General features: G+C 40.1%; 1 protein-coding gene across 12 annotated transcripts in view; it reads right to left on the bottom strand.

Moving 5' to 3' along the window:
• myo3b (myosin IIIB) overlaps positions 1-19,331 on the bottom strand; it is a 484,195-nt gene that overhangs the window by 426,902 nt on the left and 37,962 nt on the right. For 9 of the 12 annotated variants that reach the window (XR_011886449.1, XM_072261905.1, XM_072261912.1 and 6 more), the window contains 2 exons: positions 18,766-18,842; positions 11,741-11,886 (listed from right to left, as the gene is read on the bottom strand). Coding sequence is in view for 11 of the 12 variants with exons in the window: in XM_072261905.1 (XP_072118006.1) it covers positions 11,741-11,886; positions 18,766-18,842 (223 nt within the window). In the remaining variant the exon portion in view is untranslated. Of the gene's footprint in view, positions 1-10,221; positions 10,263-11,740; positions 11,887-18,765; positions 18,843-19,331 lie in introns of those variants that run through there. The other 3 variants (XM_072261917.1, XM_072261907.1, XM_072261914.1) reach the window with 3 other exon arrangements.

The following is a 19,331-nucleotide window of genomic DNA, read 5'->3' as shown; positions in this document are numbered from 1 at the left end:
GATGAGGAAGTCAAGGATCCAGTTGCAGAGGGAGATACAAAAGCCCAGACTTTGGAGCTTGTTGATTAATAATGAAGGCATGATTGTGTTGAATGCTGAGTTGTAATCAACTGCAGCCTGATGTACAGTAGGTATTGCTATTGTCCAGATGACCCAAGGCCAAGCAGAGAGCCAGTGAGATTACATCCGCTGCAGACCTATTGTTGCAATAAGCAAATTGCAGAAGCTCCAGGCAGGCCCTTGGTTAGGTAGGAGATGATTCTGGCCATGAGTAACCTCTCAAAGCTCCCCATCATAATTGACGTGAGTGTAGCTCACCTTACTCTTCTTGGGCTCTGGTTTGATTGTCGCCCTTTTGAAGCTGGTGGGAACCTCCATCTGCAACAGTAAGAGACTGAAGATGTCATCCAGGTACACCATTAGGATCTGACGCCTTGTGAGGGTTCACCCACATGAAAGGTGTTCTGACGTGGGCCTCCAAGACAAAAGTCACAGAATCACCAGGTGTTGCAAGGATTCACACAGATGTAGTTGTATTCTCCTTTTCAACGTGTGCATAAAAGGCGTTGAGCTCATCTGGGAGTGAAGCATCACAATCATTCACAGTTTCACCTTGCAGAAAGTAATAGCCTGCAAATCTTGCCAGAGCTGACAGCATCCGATTCCATCTCTAACTTCAATCAGAATTGTTTTAATACTCTTAAAATAGTCCTCCATAGGTCATACCTGGACACATTATACATTTTGAATCACCAGTCTTGAATGCCAGAGATCTAGCCCTCAGCAGACTGCAAATCTCCTGGTTCATCCATGGCTTTTGGTTTAGATGTGTCCAGTATGTTCTCGAAGGCACACAGATGTTGACAAAATCAATGATAACTTTGGCATATTCATTTAGATACAAAAATAAAACCCTGAATATTTTCCAGTCCACTGACTCAAAGCAGTCCTGTAAGTGCTCCTCTGCCTCACTTGACTATACCTTGTTGGTCTTCACCACTAGTTTCTATAGTCTTCAGTCTTTGTCTATACAGTGGGAGTAGAAGTACAGCCAGGTGACCGGACTTTCCAAAGCACGGGCATGAGGTGGTGGCATGGTAAGCATTCCTGATGGTGTATAACAGTGGTCAAGTGTGTTAGCTCCTCTGGTTCCGCAGGTGATAAGTTGGTGGTAGTTGTTCAGAGACTTTTTCAAGCCGGTTTGGTTGCATTCCCCCGCAATGATAGGGTGTGCTGTTCCCTGTCTGCCAGCTCTTGATGCTCAGCTCTTCCAATGCCTGCCTGATGTTGGCCAGAAGTGGAATGTACACTGTTACCAGGATGATGGCAGAAAACTCTCTCAGCAGAATAAGTGGACGTTATTTGGCCTTGGATCATCTGGACAATACAAATAAGCATAATCAAGATGAATTTATTGACTACAGCTCAGTGTTTAACAGCATCATTCCTACAGTTCTGATCAAAAAGCTCCAGAACCTGGGCCTTTGTACCACGCTTTGCAACCAGATCCTCTTCTTCCTAACCAGAAGATCACAATCTGTGTGAATAGGAAATAACATCTCCACCTCACTAAAAATCAACACTGGTGCACCTCAGGGATGTGTGCTTAGCCCACTGCTCTGTTCTCCCTAAACCCATGACTTTGTGGCTAGGCAAGGGTCAAATGTCATCTTTAAGTTTGCTGACAATACAACCATCATTGGCAGAATCTCAGATGGAGATGAGAGGGCATACAGGAGTGAGACATACCAGCTAGTTGAGTGGTGTCGCAGCAACAATCTTACACTCAATGTCAGTGAGACCAAAGAGCTGATTGTGGGCTTCAGAAAGAGAAAGACGAGGGAACACACAGCAATCCTCATAGAGGGATCAAAAATGGAAAGAGTGAAAAATTTCAAGTTCCTGGGTATCAATATCTTTGAGGTCCTAACCTGGACCCAGCATATCAATGCAGCTACAAAGAAGGCAAGGCAGCAGTTATATTTCATTAGGAGTTTGAGGAGATTTGGTGTGTCACCAAACAACACTTGCAAATTTTTGCAGATGCATCAGGGAGAACATTCTAACTGGCCATATCACTATCTGGTATGTGGGTGCTACCGCACAGGATCAAAGTAAGCTGCAGGTAGTTGTAAAATTAGTCCGTTCCATCATGGGCACTAGCCTCTGTGGTAACCAGGACATCTTCAAGAAGCAGTGCCTCAAAAAGGTGGCCTCCATCATTAAGGATCCTCATCACCCAGGACATGCCCTGTTCTCGTTGCTAGCATCAGGGTGGAGGTACAGAAGCCTGAAGGCACACTCAGCGATTCAGGAACAACTTCTTCCCCTCTGCCACCCAATTTCTGAATGGACATTGAACCCATAAATACTTTATACTTTATTGTCACCAAACAATTGATACTAGAACATACAATCATCACAGCGATATTTGATTCTGCGCTTCCCACTCCCGGATTACAAATATTAAATATAAAAAATATTAAAAAATTAGTAAATATTAAAAATTTAAATTATAAATCATAAATAGAAAATAGAAAAATGGAAAGTAAGGTAGTGCAAAAAAACCAAGAGGCAGGTCCGGATATTTGGAGGGTACGGCCCAGATCCGCGTCAGGATCTGTTCATCAGTCTTACCACAGTTGGGAAGAAGCTGTTCCCAAATCTGGCCATATGAGTCTTCAAGCTCCTGAGCCTTCTCCCGGAGGGAAGAGGGACGAAAAGTGTGTTGGCTGGGTGGGTCGTGTCCTTGATTATCCTGGCAGCACTGCTACGACAGTATGCGGTGTAAAGTGAGTCCACGGACGGAAGATTGGTTTGTGTGATGTGCTGCGCACTGTTCACGACCTTCTGCAGCTTCTTTTGGTCTTGGACAGGACAACTTCCATACCAGGTTGTGATGCACCCTAGAAGAATGCTTTCTACAGCGCATCTATAAAAATTAGTGAGGGTTTTAGGGGACGGGCCAAATTTCTTTAGTTTTCTCAGGAAGTAAAGGTGCTGGTGGGCCTTCTTGGCAGTGAACTCTGCTTGCTTGGACCAAGTTAGGTCATTTGTGATATTGATCCCGAGGAACTTAAAGCTTTTGAACTGTTCCACTTGCGCACCACCGATGTAAATTGGGTCGTGCGGTCCGCTACTCCTTCTGAAGTCAACAACCAATTCCTTCATCTTGCTGATGTCGAGGGATAGGTTATTGTCTTCGCACCATGCCACCAGGACCTCACTACTTTGGTAATTTCTATTTTTTGCACTACTTATTTAACGTATATAAAAATTATATAAAATTTGTGAGCGTTCGTAGACCCAAAAAATAACCTACCAAATCATGCCAAATAACACATAAAACCTAAAATAACAGTAACATATAGTAAAAGCAGGAATGATATGATAAATACATAGCCTAAAGTAGAAATACTTTTCTACAATCATTGCCACACTGTCCACCGTAGCTAAAATCTCACGCAAGCGTTCTCGGCAGAAACACTCTCTCCAGTAACCTTTAAGCTATGGAGATGCCAAATCATACCAAATAACACATAAACATACACAGCCTATACAAAGTAGAAATGATGTATGTACAATTTAATATCACTTACTGGAATTGGGAAGACAGCGAGCACACTGATGATAGTTTGTTAGGCTGAGTCGTCAGAGGTTGGGGTGGTGCAGTGGTCCCCAACCTCCAGGCCGTGGACCGATACCAATCTGCGAAGCATGCAGGGGTGCAGCGGTAGCCGGGATGCACCCAGCACATCTTTAAGAAAAAAGCCGAAAAAAACAAGCTAATTAATTAGGTGCCGCCCGACACGTAAATGTCAGCCCAGATCAGAGGCGATGCAATCGGCAATCCCCTCTGATCTGGGCCGACGTTTACGTGCTGGGCGGCACCTAATTAATTAGCTTGTTTATTTCGGCTTTTTTTCTGAAAGGTGTGCTGGGTGCATCCCAGCTACCGCTGCATTCTTCGCAGCAATGTATCGGTCCGCGGCCCAGAGGTTGGGGTGGTGGGACACTGGGGTGTCATCTCATCGTTGTCTGTTTCCAGCAGGGCAGGCAGGTCATCTTCTTCTATGTCTGCCTGCCTCAGTGCCGAAGGTCGAGGTTCATCGTCTGCTGTAGCTGATGTAGAAAGCTTGAAAAACGACAGTATGCTTGACTGCTAGCCTTGCGCATTTTTCTATCATACAGTTCTTTGTAAGCACTCAAACCATCCTGCAAGTATGCCCTAAACCTACGTACCCTTTCAAAATTAAAGTCGTACTTTTCTGCAATCATTGCAGCGAAAATCTCACGCAGTTGCTTCACGTTCAGTTCCTGGACGACTTCACTTTTGGTCCGTTCACTACTGCATTCGGTTTCGATTGTTATCCTTTCCTCTTCCAATTGCATCAGCTCTTCATCTATCAGTTCTTGGTCATGTGATGCCAAGACCTCTTCAACATCATCTTCGTCAACTTCCACAAGCCAAGCTCATTTTGTCCTTATGTCGTTCACCACGATCGAAACACTTAATTATGTCTAGTTTTACGCTAACTGTAACACACTTACGAGCTCTTTTAGGCTTTTCCGATACCTTAGAACTCATCTTGCTAATGGATGGTCAAAATAAATCGACATAAAGGACAGATGCTCACAGGCATGTGTTTAAGCAATGCCAGCTAGAATGCAGTTCCGGGGGAGGAGCTTGGCTGCTCGGGGCGTGCGCTGCCTTTTTTCATAACAGTGAAAACACCTTCTGTTAGTGAAAGCAGGCAACTAATGTAGGTCTTTCATAACAGCGAGGTGCCGTAAAGCGAACGTTCGAAAAGCGGGGGACACCTGTACATATGCTGTGTACATACATCTACTGAAAACTCCAGTACTCAACCTACATCCTTGCGGTCACCGCAGTCATCACAGCTCACTGCGCCATTGTGGAACATCCCCGGGCCTAAGGAGTGGAATCAGTCCACGCACACCAATCCTCACTATAAACCTATGCAGCACAGGCAGGAAGAAAAGTCCTACAGTGTTGGAGAAGGAGATAAAACAACAGCTCTTAGCTGATACTGGAAGTCACAGTCTCAACTCTGCCTCTAGGCAGCTCAGCCCCAAGGGACGTCTGTCTGTTGAGTTGAGGCAACAGCAGTATTCGGCAGCCCTCGGAGTGACCAAGCCGCCCTCTTCGGGAATAGCACAGCTTGCTCTGGATGGACACGGGCCTAGAAAAGGAGGTTCAAAAAAAAAGCTTGCCTCACCACCACTTTGTTGGTTCGCCGTGGCCAATGAGCATCTCACTCAAGTGGAATATGAGGAATATAAATCAAAGTCAACATATCTCAAAATCATGTACTGGAATGTACGCACAATGCAGGAGTCTACAGAAGGTAACCGGGCCCAAAGCTGCTCAGTGCTTGTGGCACGAGAACTAACTGGGCTGGACATTGACGTTGCTGCTATAAGCAAGCTACGTGCTGCTGATCGAGGATCTTTGACAGTCCATGGCGCAAGCTACTCTCTCTTCTGGTCAGCCAGAAGCAGCAATGAGAACACACTCTCAGGGGTGGGCTTCATGATCAAAGGCACCATCGTCAGTAAGCTTCAAAGCCTAATGGTCAGACACTCAGATCGACTTCTGTCCCTGCGACTCCTGCTACAAGACAACCAATTTGTCACCCTTGCAAGCGTCTACGACCCCACGCTGAAATCAGACCCTGCTGTCAAAGGGGCGTTCTATGGGGAGCTGAAGTCCCTCCTGTTGGAAACATATAAGGCCGACGAGGTCATTGTCCTGGGCAATTACAGTGGCAGGGCGGGCACAGGTGTCAAGACCAGGTCATCATGGTATTGGAAACTGCAACTGCAACAGGAGGAGGATCCTGGAGCTCTGCACAGAGTTAGGCCTGGCTGTAACAAATGCACTGTTTCAACAGAAAGCCAGGTTCCAGGCGACCTGGAGACAGCCCCGATCCAAACACTGGCACCACCTGCACTGCATCCTGGAGCGCCAAAAGGACGTGTGGGATATTTTACACACCAGGGTCATGCCAAGCACAGACTGTTATATGGATCACAGGCTAGTCAGGGTGAAAATCAGACTGGCTATCAAGCCAGCAATAAGGAAAAGGAGACCATGGTCAGAGAAACTCCAGGTGGATAAGCTCTTCGGCCTCCAAGATGTATACATACAGCACCTATAAAAAATATTCACCCCGCCCCCCCCCCCACCCCAGAAGTTTTCATGTTTTATTATTTTACACCATTGCATTACGGTACATTTAATTTGGCCTTTTTTGAGACTGATCAACAGAACAAGACACTTCCGTGTCAAAGTGAAAACATATCTCTACAAAGAAATTACTAGGTAAGCCTAGTAATTTCTAAGGTAGGAACATGTTCGGCACAACTTTGTGGGCCGAAGGGCCTGTATTGTGCTGTAGGTTTTCTACGTTTCTAAACTGATCTCAATCAGTTACAAATATAAAACACAAAATAACTGATTGTTAAGTACTCACTCCCCTTAATATGACACACCAAATCATCACTGGTGCAGCCAGTTGGTTTTAGAAGTCACATAATTAGTTAAATTAAGATCACCAGTGTGCAGTCAAAGTGTTTCAATTGATTGTTGTAAAAAATACACCTGAATCTGGAAGGTCCAACTGCTGGCAAGTCAGTATCCTGGCAAAAACTGCACCATGAAGATAAAAGAACACTCCAAGCAACTCCGTGAAAAAGTTATTAAAAAGCATGTCAGGAGACGGTTATAAGAAAATTTCCAAGTCACTGGATATCCCCTTGAGTAAATGTTAAGTCAATCATCAAGAAATGGAAAGAATGTAAATTTGTAAATTTGCCTAGAGCAGGACATCCTCAAAAACTAAGGGACTGTGCAAGAAGGGGACTAGTGAGGGAGGCCACCGAGAGACCGATGACAACCCTGGAAGAGTTACAAGCTTCAGTGGCTGAGATGGGAGAAACTGCACATACAACAACTGTTGCCTGGGAGAGTGGCAAAGAGAAAGACACTGCTGAAAAAAAAAGCTCACATGAAATCTAGGCTAGAGTTTGCCAACAAGCACATGGGAGACTCTGAAGTCAGTTGGAAGCAAGTTCTATGGTCTGATGAAACCAAAATTGAGCTTTTTGGCCATCAGACTAAATGCTATGTTTGGCTTACGCCAAACACTGCATATCATCAAAAACACACCATCCCTACCGTGAAGCATGGTGGTGGCTGCATTATGCTGTGGAGATGCTTCACTACAGCAGGCCCTGGAAGGCTTGTGGAGGGTAAAATGAATGCAGCAAAATACAGGAAAATCCTGGAGGAAACGTGATGCAGTTTGCAAGAGAACTGCCACTTGGGAGATTTGTTTTCCAGCAAGACCATGACCCCAAGCATAAAGCCAAAGCTACACAGGAATGGCTTTAAAACATCAAAGTTAATGTCCTGGAGTGGCCAAGTCATCAGAGTCCAGACCTCAATCCAAATGAGAATTTGTGGCTGAACTTGAAAAGGGCACCCATGCAATCTAACAGAGCTTGAGCAGTTTTGAAAAGAAAAATGAGGAAAAATTGCAGTGCTCAAATGTGCAAGGCTGGCAGAGACCTATCCGCACAGACTGCCAAAAGTGTACCTACTAAATATTGACTTGGAGTGGGTGAATACTTATGCTATCAATTATTGTGTTTTATATTTGTAATTAATTTAGATCACTTTGCTGAGATCTAAATTTTTCACTTTAACACATAAGAGTCTTTCTCTGTTGATCAGTGCCAAAAAAGCCATTAAATCCGCTGTGATTCAATGCTGCAAAACAATAAAACATGAAAACTTCCAAAGAGGATTAATACTTTTTATAGGCACTGTATATATTCATGCTATAAGTTTATTCTCTATTATTATGTATTGCATGGTACTGCTGCTGCAAAGTCAACAAATTTCACCACATATGTTGGTGATGTTAAATCTGATTCTGATAGATATTGCGGGTTAGGTGGACAGAGCTGAGAGAGAGTATCACGTCTGTGAACCGTGATGAGTTAATCATGAAGCATACATGATTAACAGACTCATCTGACCTGTCTTTACAGTGAATTGTGAAGCCCTAGGGTGCAGCCCTGCATCCAAAATAGCAGGGATGAGCCGATCCATGAAGCAATGTACACAGCAGTCTCTGAGTCAGTCTGATACTGCAATCTTGCTCTGAGGTCTTCAGTTTTCTAGAACATACGTACATCAGCAGGATAGTTGAGGGTGAGGGTCTGAGGCCTCTGCATTTTAATCATACCCGCAAACCGGCCCGCATTCTTCACTTCCCTTTTCTTAAAGGGGAGCGGAGTCTGCCATCCAGGTACCACCAATTGTGAGGATCAGTAGATTTTAAAAAAAAATATATTAAAATGATGTTGCTTACTGACGTTCCAATAGCTGTAACTGTGAATTTCAGCTGGAGTTGGCCTATACAGAAATATTTGACGATTCCCATCAGAGCTGCATGCAAAGAGTCTCCACTTATCAGCGTTATCTTCTCTAGATAAGATGATAATATGCACAGATTTCACTGAAAAGTCGCTCTAGATAGCTTTTGGTTGCTGATGTTTGAGTAGCATTTATATAACAGTGCAAATTACACTTCTGACAATTAAACCAATTATAAGCAACTTGACACATCTGATTGGATCAAGATTGTTGGCTTCAGAGAGACTGAAAAAGGCATTAATGGAATCTAATCAAAAACACTATTCCAAGCTTTGTCAGCCTACTCATTTTGCACCTGAACATCCAAAACTACACAGCATTTACCAATACAAACTCAGCCCTTTTCTGAAAATAAATATTGAGTCTCCTTATGTTCAAAAGGAATCCAATGAAAATGTGCTGCTTTAGAAATCATAGTTATATCAAAAATTAATTTGTGCCCCTCTATTTTTCTTAAATTAAAATAATCAGAAATTGATTAATATTTTGATTTCAAGTTCTGGACAAGAAAATACAATGAACATTAGCATACCATATATAATGCTACAGATATTAGTTAAATGCCGTGCCATAAAATGAAAATCTTCATACACGATACTGAATACCTCTACAGGAGGCAAAAACTTTATCCTCATATTAATTTACCATTTTGTAACATTACATTGCTAGAATGAAGTTAGCTTTAAACACCAATAGTCTTCCTAAGAATATATAAATGAACCTTTAAAGATGTTCACCACAGTGCCATAATCTTCGTTTATCTGTTTTTTTAATTAAAGAAAAATATTCCAGCATTGTAAACAGATGCTGAAAGGGTCAAGGGATTAAACCCCAAATTATCAACAGTGACAGACCACCATCCTTTTACAATTCAGCCCCTTCTGTTGGGGATCTGAAAATATATTTCAGACAGATGACATGTTAACAGAATCATTTCATGGTTCAGTGTTTTCTCAGTATGATTTATCTCCAACTGCAGGTATTGGAGCTCCCTATTCAGGAGATTTATGAGTACCATCCAAGAATCTATTTTAATAAAGCACAGGGAGAAACAACACGTTACTGCCTGGACCAAAAATGGATATCTGGTCTCTCTCCCTACACCAAAATCGAAATTGATTTTTCTTAACCTATTAGCTCGATTCAAATATAAATGTTAACTAAAAAAAGCTTTGAATATCTTTATCAATTCCTCAACAAACTTTTGATTTAAACCTAACAAAATTTAAGAGAATGTTGAATTGAAATATTGATGAACATACATTTTAAATTAGTTTCTTTCACAATGTTCTGACATTTTCTGCTCTTCGATTTTTTTTTGAAGTAATTTGGATTTCAACTATTTAACATCATTATACCAATAACTGCAAATCTGTATTCCCTTCTCTAACTATAATTCTTATGCTCTATTTAACACAAGTATAGAAGAAACAAGCTTAAGTACCACTGAATATCATTTTTCTCACACCACATCATGTTCAATTCTAGGTTCTGGGTACGGTGGATGGAGATAACATTGTAATGCACAGACACTGTTACGCAGTTAAAATAAGAATCAGAGCTAATCAGAAATGCAAATTAAAACCAAAAGGACCACTGATAATAACTCTATGATGGTGGTGATTAAGGTCAAGTCTTGCATTATTGCAGCATTTAAATTCTCATCAGCAATAAATAGCCACCAGCAGAAAGAAAATGCAATGAAGAACAAATTACTTGCAATGTGCAATGATTTGGTTTTTGGCATGAAGTAATCCTCGACAGTCAGTTTTTCATGCTTTATCAATCATCTTCTCTATTAAAATATGAAGCAAAATGAATTGCTGCTTAGTTGCCCGATTGTCAATCACCTCACATTATGTGCAAAGTGAAAACTCATACAATAATTGAAGTAAATGATAGAAACAAACTCTAGTTCCTGAGATCATTTCGTTAAACCCATTTCCCCTTCATTGCCTATATTGTCTACAATACTTCTAAATAGAAAATACATGAAATGCAGTCTATAATTTAGTAAAACGTTGACAACAATTGAACCAAAAACTGAAATCTACATAGTTTGATATTTCAGATACTGGAATATCTGTGCATGTAATAAAAGTTTGCAAAACAAGCAAAGAGTACAAATATAAAAACAAATTCTTACTCAATCTGAAGTCTAGAGTGACCACTTTAGAGACAGTTTTCACTCAATGATTTATTTGCACTCTTAAATATAACTTTTATTCTGCATGGAATATACATATTTAAACAACAGTCACTAGACAATGTTCACAACGCCTGGAGAAAAATACTTCAGCATTATCTGTGTTATATTATCTACAGGTATTTCATTTTAACTACACAAAACATTTCATGAACCTGTCTATTTTTCAGATCCAGTAAATTAATTAAATATTTTTCATCATTATAAGATTTTCAATTCATTTTTGTAAACTGTCTTTTTTGTGTTAATTTTTTGGCTCATTAATTCCTCTCCTCTTTCTTTCATTTGATTGTCAATGCTGCCACCTGGACCCACATTTCGTTTTTCAGACAAAGGATAGTGGGGGGCTGGACTAGCTGCAGTCTGTAACACAGGCAGACAGCACACTCTATGATGTACAAGTGATCATATAGCTTTTGTTCTTTTTGGGTGATGAAAGCTTGTGAAATGGTACACTTGGAAGATCTATAATAGCACAAGTCACAGATAGGAAGTATCCAGAGCCACTGATTTATGATGAACTGGCTTATGGAAATATAAGTTAGGCATATTCTCCCATACATTAAATATTTTTCAAGCTACCAATATGATAAAAATGTTCCATGGTGCTCATTAATGACTAGATAAATGATAATTTATTTATGGGCAGTGTGTGTGATTATTCGATTAAATGAGAGAATTAAAACAGGTATACACAGAGCAATACAATAAGGGTTTCTACGGAAAACAGGTGCTACTGAGAGAGAAATTAGCTTATGAAAAGTTGTCAGGAATGGAACCCATAGGTAATCCAGGAGCTGCCTGTATGTTAGTAGGAAAGTTATTGTGCAACTCAAAGCCATTTGTCAAAAAGCAGCCAATGGCTCCATATATAGAATGAAAATATGTAAACGCTTCAATGTTTTCCAGCAAATACTTCCCAGATCTTCATATTGGTCAATTACCCAGATCAGTAACTTCCTTATATTTCAAAGTTAGAATACATTTCCATTCTTTACACAAAGGATCGTTTTTTCATCTGTAATCATGAAATAGGACTAAGCCAAGAGAGCCATCTAGTGACATACCTTGGAATCTTAAAGAGTGCTTTCACAGGATGCAGATCAGACAAAGGTGGCTCGCCATCACCAAGTTCAATTGCCGTGATGCCTAAAGACCAGATGTCACATCGGGTATCATACGAGTAGTCAAACTGTTGTTCACAAGCAATGACCTATCAATTAGTGATATATTAAACCACCAGTTTATTCATAATTGCATTGGTAGCGACACTTCCATTTATTTTGTTCTTCATCAATTATGTGAAGGAAGCAAAATCAAACTGGTATAGAATTGTCAGGCACAGGTCACTGTCATTTATCTACAGCATAACATTAATTATTATGCTGTCAAATAGCACATATGCAAATTATTTTAAAAATGATTAGCATTCATTTTGTTAAATGCATTGCAGCATATAATTACTATAAGCCATATATTTTCATATTGCAAAATTATACACCAAAATACTTTAAATTGTAACTACTGTACATTTATTAATAATGTTCATTCCTAAGTGTATTTTAAGGCATCTCATGGCTTTTTGCACATTCATAAAAAAGTCTTGGTCTTTTTTGTTAATCTGGGAATCAAATATATAAATATTGTCTTCAGCTTTTAAAAATCTTTTACATTCAGTTCTCCAAAGTTCATTGCCTAATCTTTCATCGGCAGATGAATAGGATCATATGAGATTTGCCCTAATGATATGCAAAATTATTATAGCCAAATGAGGAATCTGCATTTTTTTAAAATATAAAGTCTTCTCAAAACATCAGTGGTTAATTCTACCGTACAAGATCAGGAATAATGATCAGTACTTTAGAAGATATACTTGCAAAATCATGAATTAAATTATATATGCCATCATTCATCTCAATTAAAAGAGAAAACAGTGAATTACCCAATTTACTTATTTAAAATTAATACTTATGAACTTCCAATTTAGATAACCAGCACTTCACAATATTTAATAAAAGCAATTTATATTGGTAGCTAAAGGAAATAAATCTATGCAAGCTGTATTTTTTGTTGTGATGGTGTGCAAAGAAAGACAGCTGGGGCTGCATGGAGAATGGAAATGTGCAATGCCAGAGACCAATAAAATATCACATGATCAAAATCTGCATGCAGCAACAGCAACAGTATGCGAGAATCATACCCTTCAGTGCTTCCCAGCAGTAAAATGCTGGCCTTGAGTCAGACTCACTGGAAAGGGATCTGATTTGCTTTGGCATGGTGGATGCTAATCCACCAGAGATACATCTTGAAGTGGAAATTCCAGCACCCACTGCCACATGGAAGAGAAGGTGAGCAGAAAGGGGGCAAAGGTTATATTTTCTGATGTACTTTTTTTTTAAAAATGTGCATGTTTTTAAGAGCACAGTCGAAGTAAAAAGTTACAGAGAAAGCGGGAGTGCGTACACAGTTTGTTTGAGATTATATTTTACTCAGTGAGAGGAAATCCATCATAAATGGGAAAACCTTGGTTTGAGTAATGATCTTGAGGTTCAACAACTCTTGCGATGTATTAGTTATGCATTAGAAGTGAAGTTGGTATCATCGTGCCACAACTACCATTCATCTTTTATTTCACTGTTTTGTACTCATTCTGGTTTGTTTGGCTGGTGAAAATTAGCTGACTTCTGATGTTTCAGTATTCTTAGTGCATACAGCCTAATAGTCAAATCTGCACCAATTTAAATACATTCCTTCTCAACTTCATGCTCAAAAATTTCAAATTATCCTTAATATAAATCAAATTAAAATTCAAAATCCAGTACACTGAGAAAATGGTTTAAAACAAGTGAAAACATGTTAGGTTCCGTTCATCTGATGTGTTATAAGCTGATTTAAATGACCAGGTGATAAACACAGGACATGCAGTGAACATGAAAAGCAAACTTGAAAGACAAGATTAACATGAAGTCTTGAGATTTTGACTAGGATTTAGCTCTCAGATTCCAGATAGTTAGCAAAATACTAATAATGAGCAAATTATCATTAATGCCCAATTTATAGGGGGATGAGAACCACAGCACCAGAACAGATAGTAGAGTGGTTATGGACAACGATGTTGTTAAGCCTACATACAAAGTCAGGAATCAAAAGGTTGAATATGGCGGGACTAATGTTCTAGCTGCGTATATTTCAACACAAGGAGTATTGTAGGAAAGGCGGATGAGCTTAGGGCATGGATCAGCAATTGGAATTATGACAGTGTAACTATTAGTGAGACAGTTGCAGGAGGGGCAGGACTGGCAGTTCAATGTTCAGGGGCTCCATTGTTTCAGACGTGATAGAGTGGAAGGGAAGAGTGGAGAGGCATTACTAGTCAAGGAAAATGTCACAGCAGTGCTCAGACTCGAGAGACTGAAGAACTCATCCAATGAGAACTGAGGAATTAGAAACGTATGACCATGTTAATGGGATTATATTATAGACCACCCAACAGTCCATGGGATTTAGAGGAGACAATCTGAAGAGAGATTGTCACAGGACATGTAAGAATGTGATAGCAGGTGATTTTAACTTTTCACATATTGACTGGGATTCCCAAACTGTAAAAGGACTGAATGGGAAAGAGTTTATCAAATGTGTTCAGGAAAGCTTCCTTAAGCAATACATAGAAGTTCCAGCTAGAGAGAGTACAATAGTAGATCTGCCGTTAAGGAATGAGACAGGGCAGGTGACACAAGTTTGCGTCGGGGAACACTTTGGAACTAGTGATCACAATGCCATTAGTTTCAAGGTAATTATGAAAAATGTTAGATCTGATCCTTGGGTAAAGATACTAAAAGTGGAGAAAGGATCTAGCAAGTGTGGATTGGGACAGGCTGCTTTCTGGAAAATGTGTACTTGATAAGTGGAAGGCCTTCAGAAGTGAAATTTTGGGAGTAAAGGATTCGTATGTTTCTGTCAGAATAAAAAACAAGAAGAACAAGGTTAATGGAACCTTGGTTTGAGGGATATTGAGGCCCTGGTTAAGAAAAAGAAGGTGCACAGCAGGTATGAATAAATGAGGTACTTGGGGAGTACAAAAAATGCAAGAGAACACTTAAGAAAGATATCAGGAGGGCTAAAAGAAAGCAAGAGGTTGCTCTAGTCTAGCAGACCAGGTGAAGGAGAATCCCAAGGGCTTCTGCGGATATATTAAGAGCAAAAGAACAGCAAGAGACAGAAGAAAGGCCCGCTGGAAGATCAGGGTACTAATCTATTTGTGAAGCCAAAAGAGATAAGGAAGATGGTCTTTTTGCATCTGTATCTACCGGAAGACAGACATAGAGTCCATAGAAGTGAGGCAAAGCAGCAGCAAGGTTATGGACCCTACACAGATTACAGAGGAGGTGGTATTTGTCCTCTTGAGGCAAATTAGGGTGGATAAATCCCCAAAGTGTTCCATCAAACCTTGTGGGAAGTTAGTGCTGAAATTGCAGGGGCCCTAGCAGAAATAATTAAAACCCCACAGAAATGGATGAGAATTGGAAGATAGCTAATGTTGCTCCATTGTTTTAAAAAGGCTCTAAGAATAAGTCAGGAAATTATATGCTGGTGAGCCTGACATCAGTAGCAAGAAAGTTATTGGAAGGTTTTCTAAGGGCTTGGATATACAAGTATTTGGATACACAGGAACGGATTAGGAATAGTCAACATGGCTTTGTGCTTACAAGTCATTCCAAACCAATCTTAGAGCTTTTTTGAGGAAGTTACCAGGAAGAAGGCAAGGCATGGATGTTGTCAACATGGACTTTAGCAAGGCCTTTGAAAATATCCCGCATGGGAGATTGGTCAAGGAGGTTCAATCACTTGGCATTCCAGATGAGGTAGTAAATTGGATTAGACATTGGTTTCACAGAAGAAGCCAAAGAGTAGTTGTACATGATTGCCTCTGACTGGAGGCCTGTGACTAGTGGTGTGCCACAGTGTTCAGTACTGGGTCCATTGTTGTTTGTCATCTATATCAATGACCTGTATGATAATGTGGTAAAATAGATCAGCAAATTTGCAGATAACACCAAGATTGGAGGTGTATAGACAGCAAAGAAGACCAAGATTGCAGTGGAATATGGATCAGCTGGAAAAATGAGCTGAAAATTAACAGATGGAATTTAATGTAGATAAATATGAGGTGTTGCACTTTGGGAGCACCAGCTAGGGTACATCTTACATGGTGAGCGGTAGGGCACTGAGGAGTGCGCTAGAACAAAGGGATCTGGGAATACAGTTCCATAATTCCTTGGAAGTGGTGACATAGGTTGACAGTGTCATCAAGAAATCTTTTGGCACGTTGGTCTTAATAAATCAATATACTGAATACAGGAGTTGGGATGTTATTTTGAAACTAGGTAAGATGTTAGTGAGGCCTAATTTGAAGTATTGTGTCCAGTTTTGGTGACCTACCTACAGAAGTGCTATGGTTCAGGTTTAGGTCAATGGGATTAGGCAGATTAATGATTCCGCATGGAGTAGATGGGCTGAAGGGCCTGTTTCTGTGCTGTGGTGTTCTGTAATTCTAATTAAGTGGGATAGATTTATTATCCCCTCTGACAGTTGAGGGGTCTGGCATTATTTCCATGTGTTCCCTCCCCTGGCAAATAGTTCACTTAAATAGTAGTAATTTTGAGTAGAATACCTAAGTTTCATTCTGGTCTTCTAGACAAATCTCTGAATGATCAGAATTGATTCAAACAGATATATAACTTGTATTAAACTGTTGGAAATAACTCAGAAAATGCATAACTCAGATGGTTGATGGTCGGGTTGGGCTGTTCTCCGATCCTGGCAATCCATTTGTATAAGACTAAAGTTCAGCTTTTGACCTTGCACCGACCATCAGCTCTAAAGCAAAAGTAAAAATATTTTGGGCAATGTCAGTGAGAAAACATATACTACTGATCAAATGGCAAAAAGTACGGGGCTCGTAACCACTGGGAATTGCCCAAAAGGTTCCACGTGGAATTGCTGGCAAACTGTAATATCAAAGACACCAAGTTCAGAGTTCCCACACGAACACTGAAATGCAGAACTTCCTGGCTTCTTTTTATTGGTAACTCCCTCACAGTGTTTGTATTTGTATTATGTCTTACATGTCCCTTCCACGACGTCACACTTCACATTCAAAGGAATACTTCTGTAGTGTTGTTACTGCTTTCGTAAAGGGATGATGCCCAGTTCTCACATGCAGCAATACAACAACTCTTAGATAAAACGATTTTAGAATGTTAACAAGGCATTCACCAGTACAGAATAATTCCATTCATTCTCCTCCTTGAACTAGTTCCACAGAATTTTATGATTTCTCAAAAGATCATACCAATCCATGTTTTCTCATCTCAAACAAAATACATCAACTCCAGCAGAGTAGAATCCCTCATATTGCACTGGAGTGTCAACCTAGATTGTTATACTCAAGTTGCTGGAAAGGAATTTGAGACTGGAACCTTCTGATTGGAATGAGTGGAATACTGCCTAGGTGACAGACAGCTGGTACTCTGCATCACTTTCACTTCAAGAGCAAAAAGATTTCCACATGACAACCACAAATGCACTTCAAAAGACGGTGGCATAAGTGCAAGCAAAAGCAGAAAACGATGGAAAAACTCAACAGGTTAAGGCAATGTCTGTGGGAAGAGAAACGGTTATTGTTTCATCATAACTGGGAATAAGGGGAACAAGTTAGTTTGGACAACAGGTAAGGTGGGGAAGAGTAATGGATGGAAAAAGAGAATGTCTGTATTATGGAGAAATAATATAATTATTGGGTAGTGAAGCTTGCTCCCTCCTGAGATTTCCCAGAACTTTCTATTTTTATTTCATTTTTCCAGCATCTGCAAACTTTTTGATTTACATAAATACAAAATCTTCTTTATTTTTCCTTAAAAGGAAACAGCATAGGATGTAATAAAGCATTTTTTCTTCATTTTCCTGGAGCTTAACAGACAGGCAGTGCTGGCAGTTACTGCCCATCCTTTAAGTACCCTGAGACTGAGTGGCTTTCTGAACCATTTCAGAGGACATTAAGGGCCCAATATAAAGTTGGGGCTAGATTAACATCATCATGATGAAAGTCTTAGTATTTATTTATTACTCATTTAAAGATACAGCATGAACAGGCCCTTCTGACTCAACGAGCCACACCATCCATCAACCCACCTATTTAACACTCGCCTAATGACAGGACAATTTACAATGACCAATTAACCTACTACCCGCTACATCTTTGGACTGTGGGAGGAAACCAGATCATCTGGAGGAAACCCACACAGTCACGGGGTGAATGTGCAAACTCCTTAGAGACAGTGCCAGAACTGAACTGCAAATCCCACAATGCCCTGAGCTGTAACAGCGTCACGGTAACCGCTACACCACACTACTCTTTTGCTCCAGTTAATTAACCAGATTCAAATGCCACCGCTGTTTTGGTAGATTTTAAATCCATTTTCTGCATTTGTAATCCAGATTACTAATCTGGTTATTTAGCCACTGTGCTACCATCGTAGCCAGAAGCCGCCAACATTGTATTTTTAAATTATTTTTCTCTCCCTGAACCAAGGGTGTTGACAACAATGCAATCCTTCAGATGAAGTAAATTCAGCTCTGAGCAAAGACCAAAATTGAATGACCTGGGTCTTCATGGTTCCATACAGAAAGAGATAAGCCATCAGAAGATTCTTTTTTTTTAAGTAATTTGAAAATGCATCAGATTAAAATTAACATATTTCATAATTAATGTAGCAGCACAGAGTCAATTAAGTATTCCTTCCCACACTTGTTCCAGACTAGAAATGTTAGGAAAGGGCACATTTATCCCCAGTTTATTATTGTCACGGTGTTCACGTATTCGCAAATTAAATGCCCATATGACCAATATCTACAGCATGGAGCAAAACTGAATTGACTGTCCCAGGCAAAAAGAACAGGCTGGAACAAATAGTGCTCTTCTTCGACTGACAATGCACGTAACTAAACAGGGCTGGATATTACAGCTGCAGCAGTTATCCCATGCCAAATTCCACAAAATTCAGAAATGAATAAAAGTTAAAATCCAACCCACCTCAGGTGCCATCCAAAAGGGTGTACCCACAGAAGTGTTTCGACGTAATCTTGCATTTGTAAGTTTAGCTGAGACACCTATTTAACAAAAGTGAAAAATGAATATTTTGCAAAAAAAATTGTAATATGTCAGAAATCAGTAGTAGTATGGCTGAGATACACTTTTTAAAATGTTTGTTGTTGGTTTTCAATCCCACGAATGGCATATATTCAAACCCATTCTTCCATTTGAGGATTTCAATAGCTCTTGATAAATCTCATGATAGCAAAGTATTTTACCAGGATAAACAAAAGAGACTGGCACGGACAAGCATACCACACAAGCTGAATGTGGAGCTGGAATGATGATGGTTGTCATGGAGAAATCTCAGACTCTCGGCAGGACATATAGAGGTGAACAGCTTTGTGTGCCTATTACCTTAAATTAGTAAAAGCAGTTACTACCAATTCTCCAAGGCATTTTTGATCTATATTTTTCCACTCTTAATAATCTACCTTCATGAAATCAGCAATTAAATGGAACAGTTATCTTTGGTGCCAAGTCCATTTTCCTTTCCGTGCAGAGGG

This window comes from Mobula birostris, chromosome 6 (genome assembly GCF_030028105.1).
Source record: "Mobula birostris isolate sMobBir1 chromosome 6, sMobBir1.hap1, whole genome shotgun sequence".
In the NCBI taxonomy this organism is placed as follows: domain Eukaryota; kingdom Metazoa; phylum Chordata; class Chondrichthyes; order Myliobatiformes; family Myliobatidae; genus Mobula; species Mobula birostris.
Note: the sequence above shows the minus strand (reverse complement) of the source record. Positions and strands in the feature narration are given on the sequence as shown.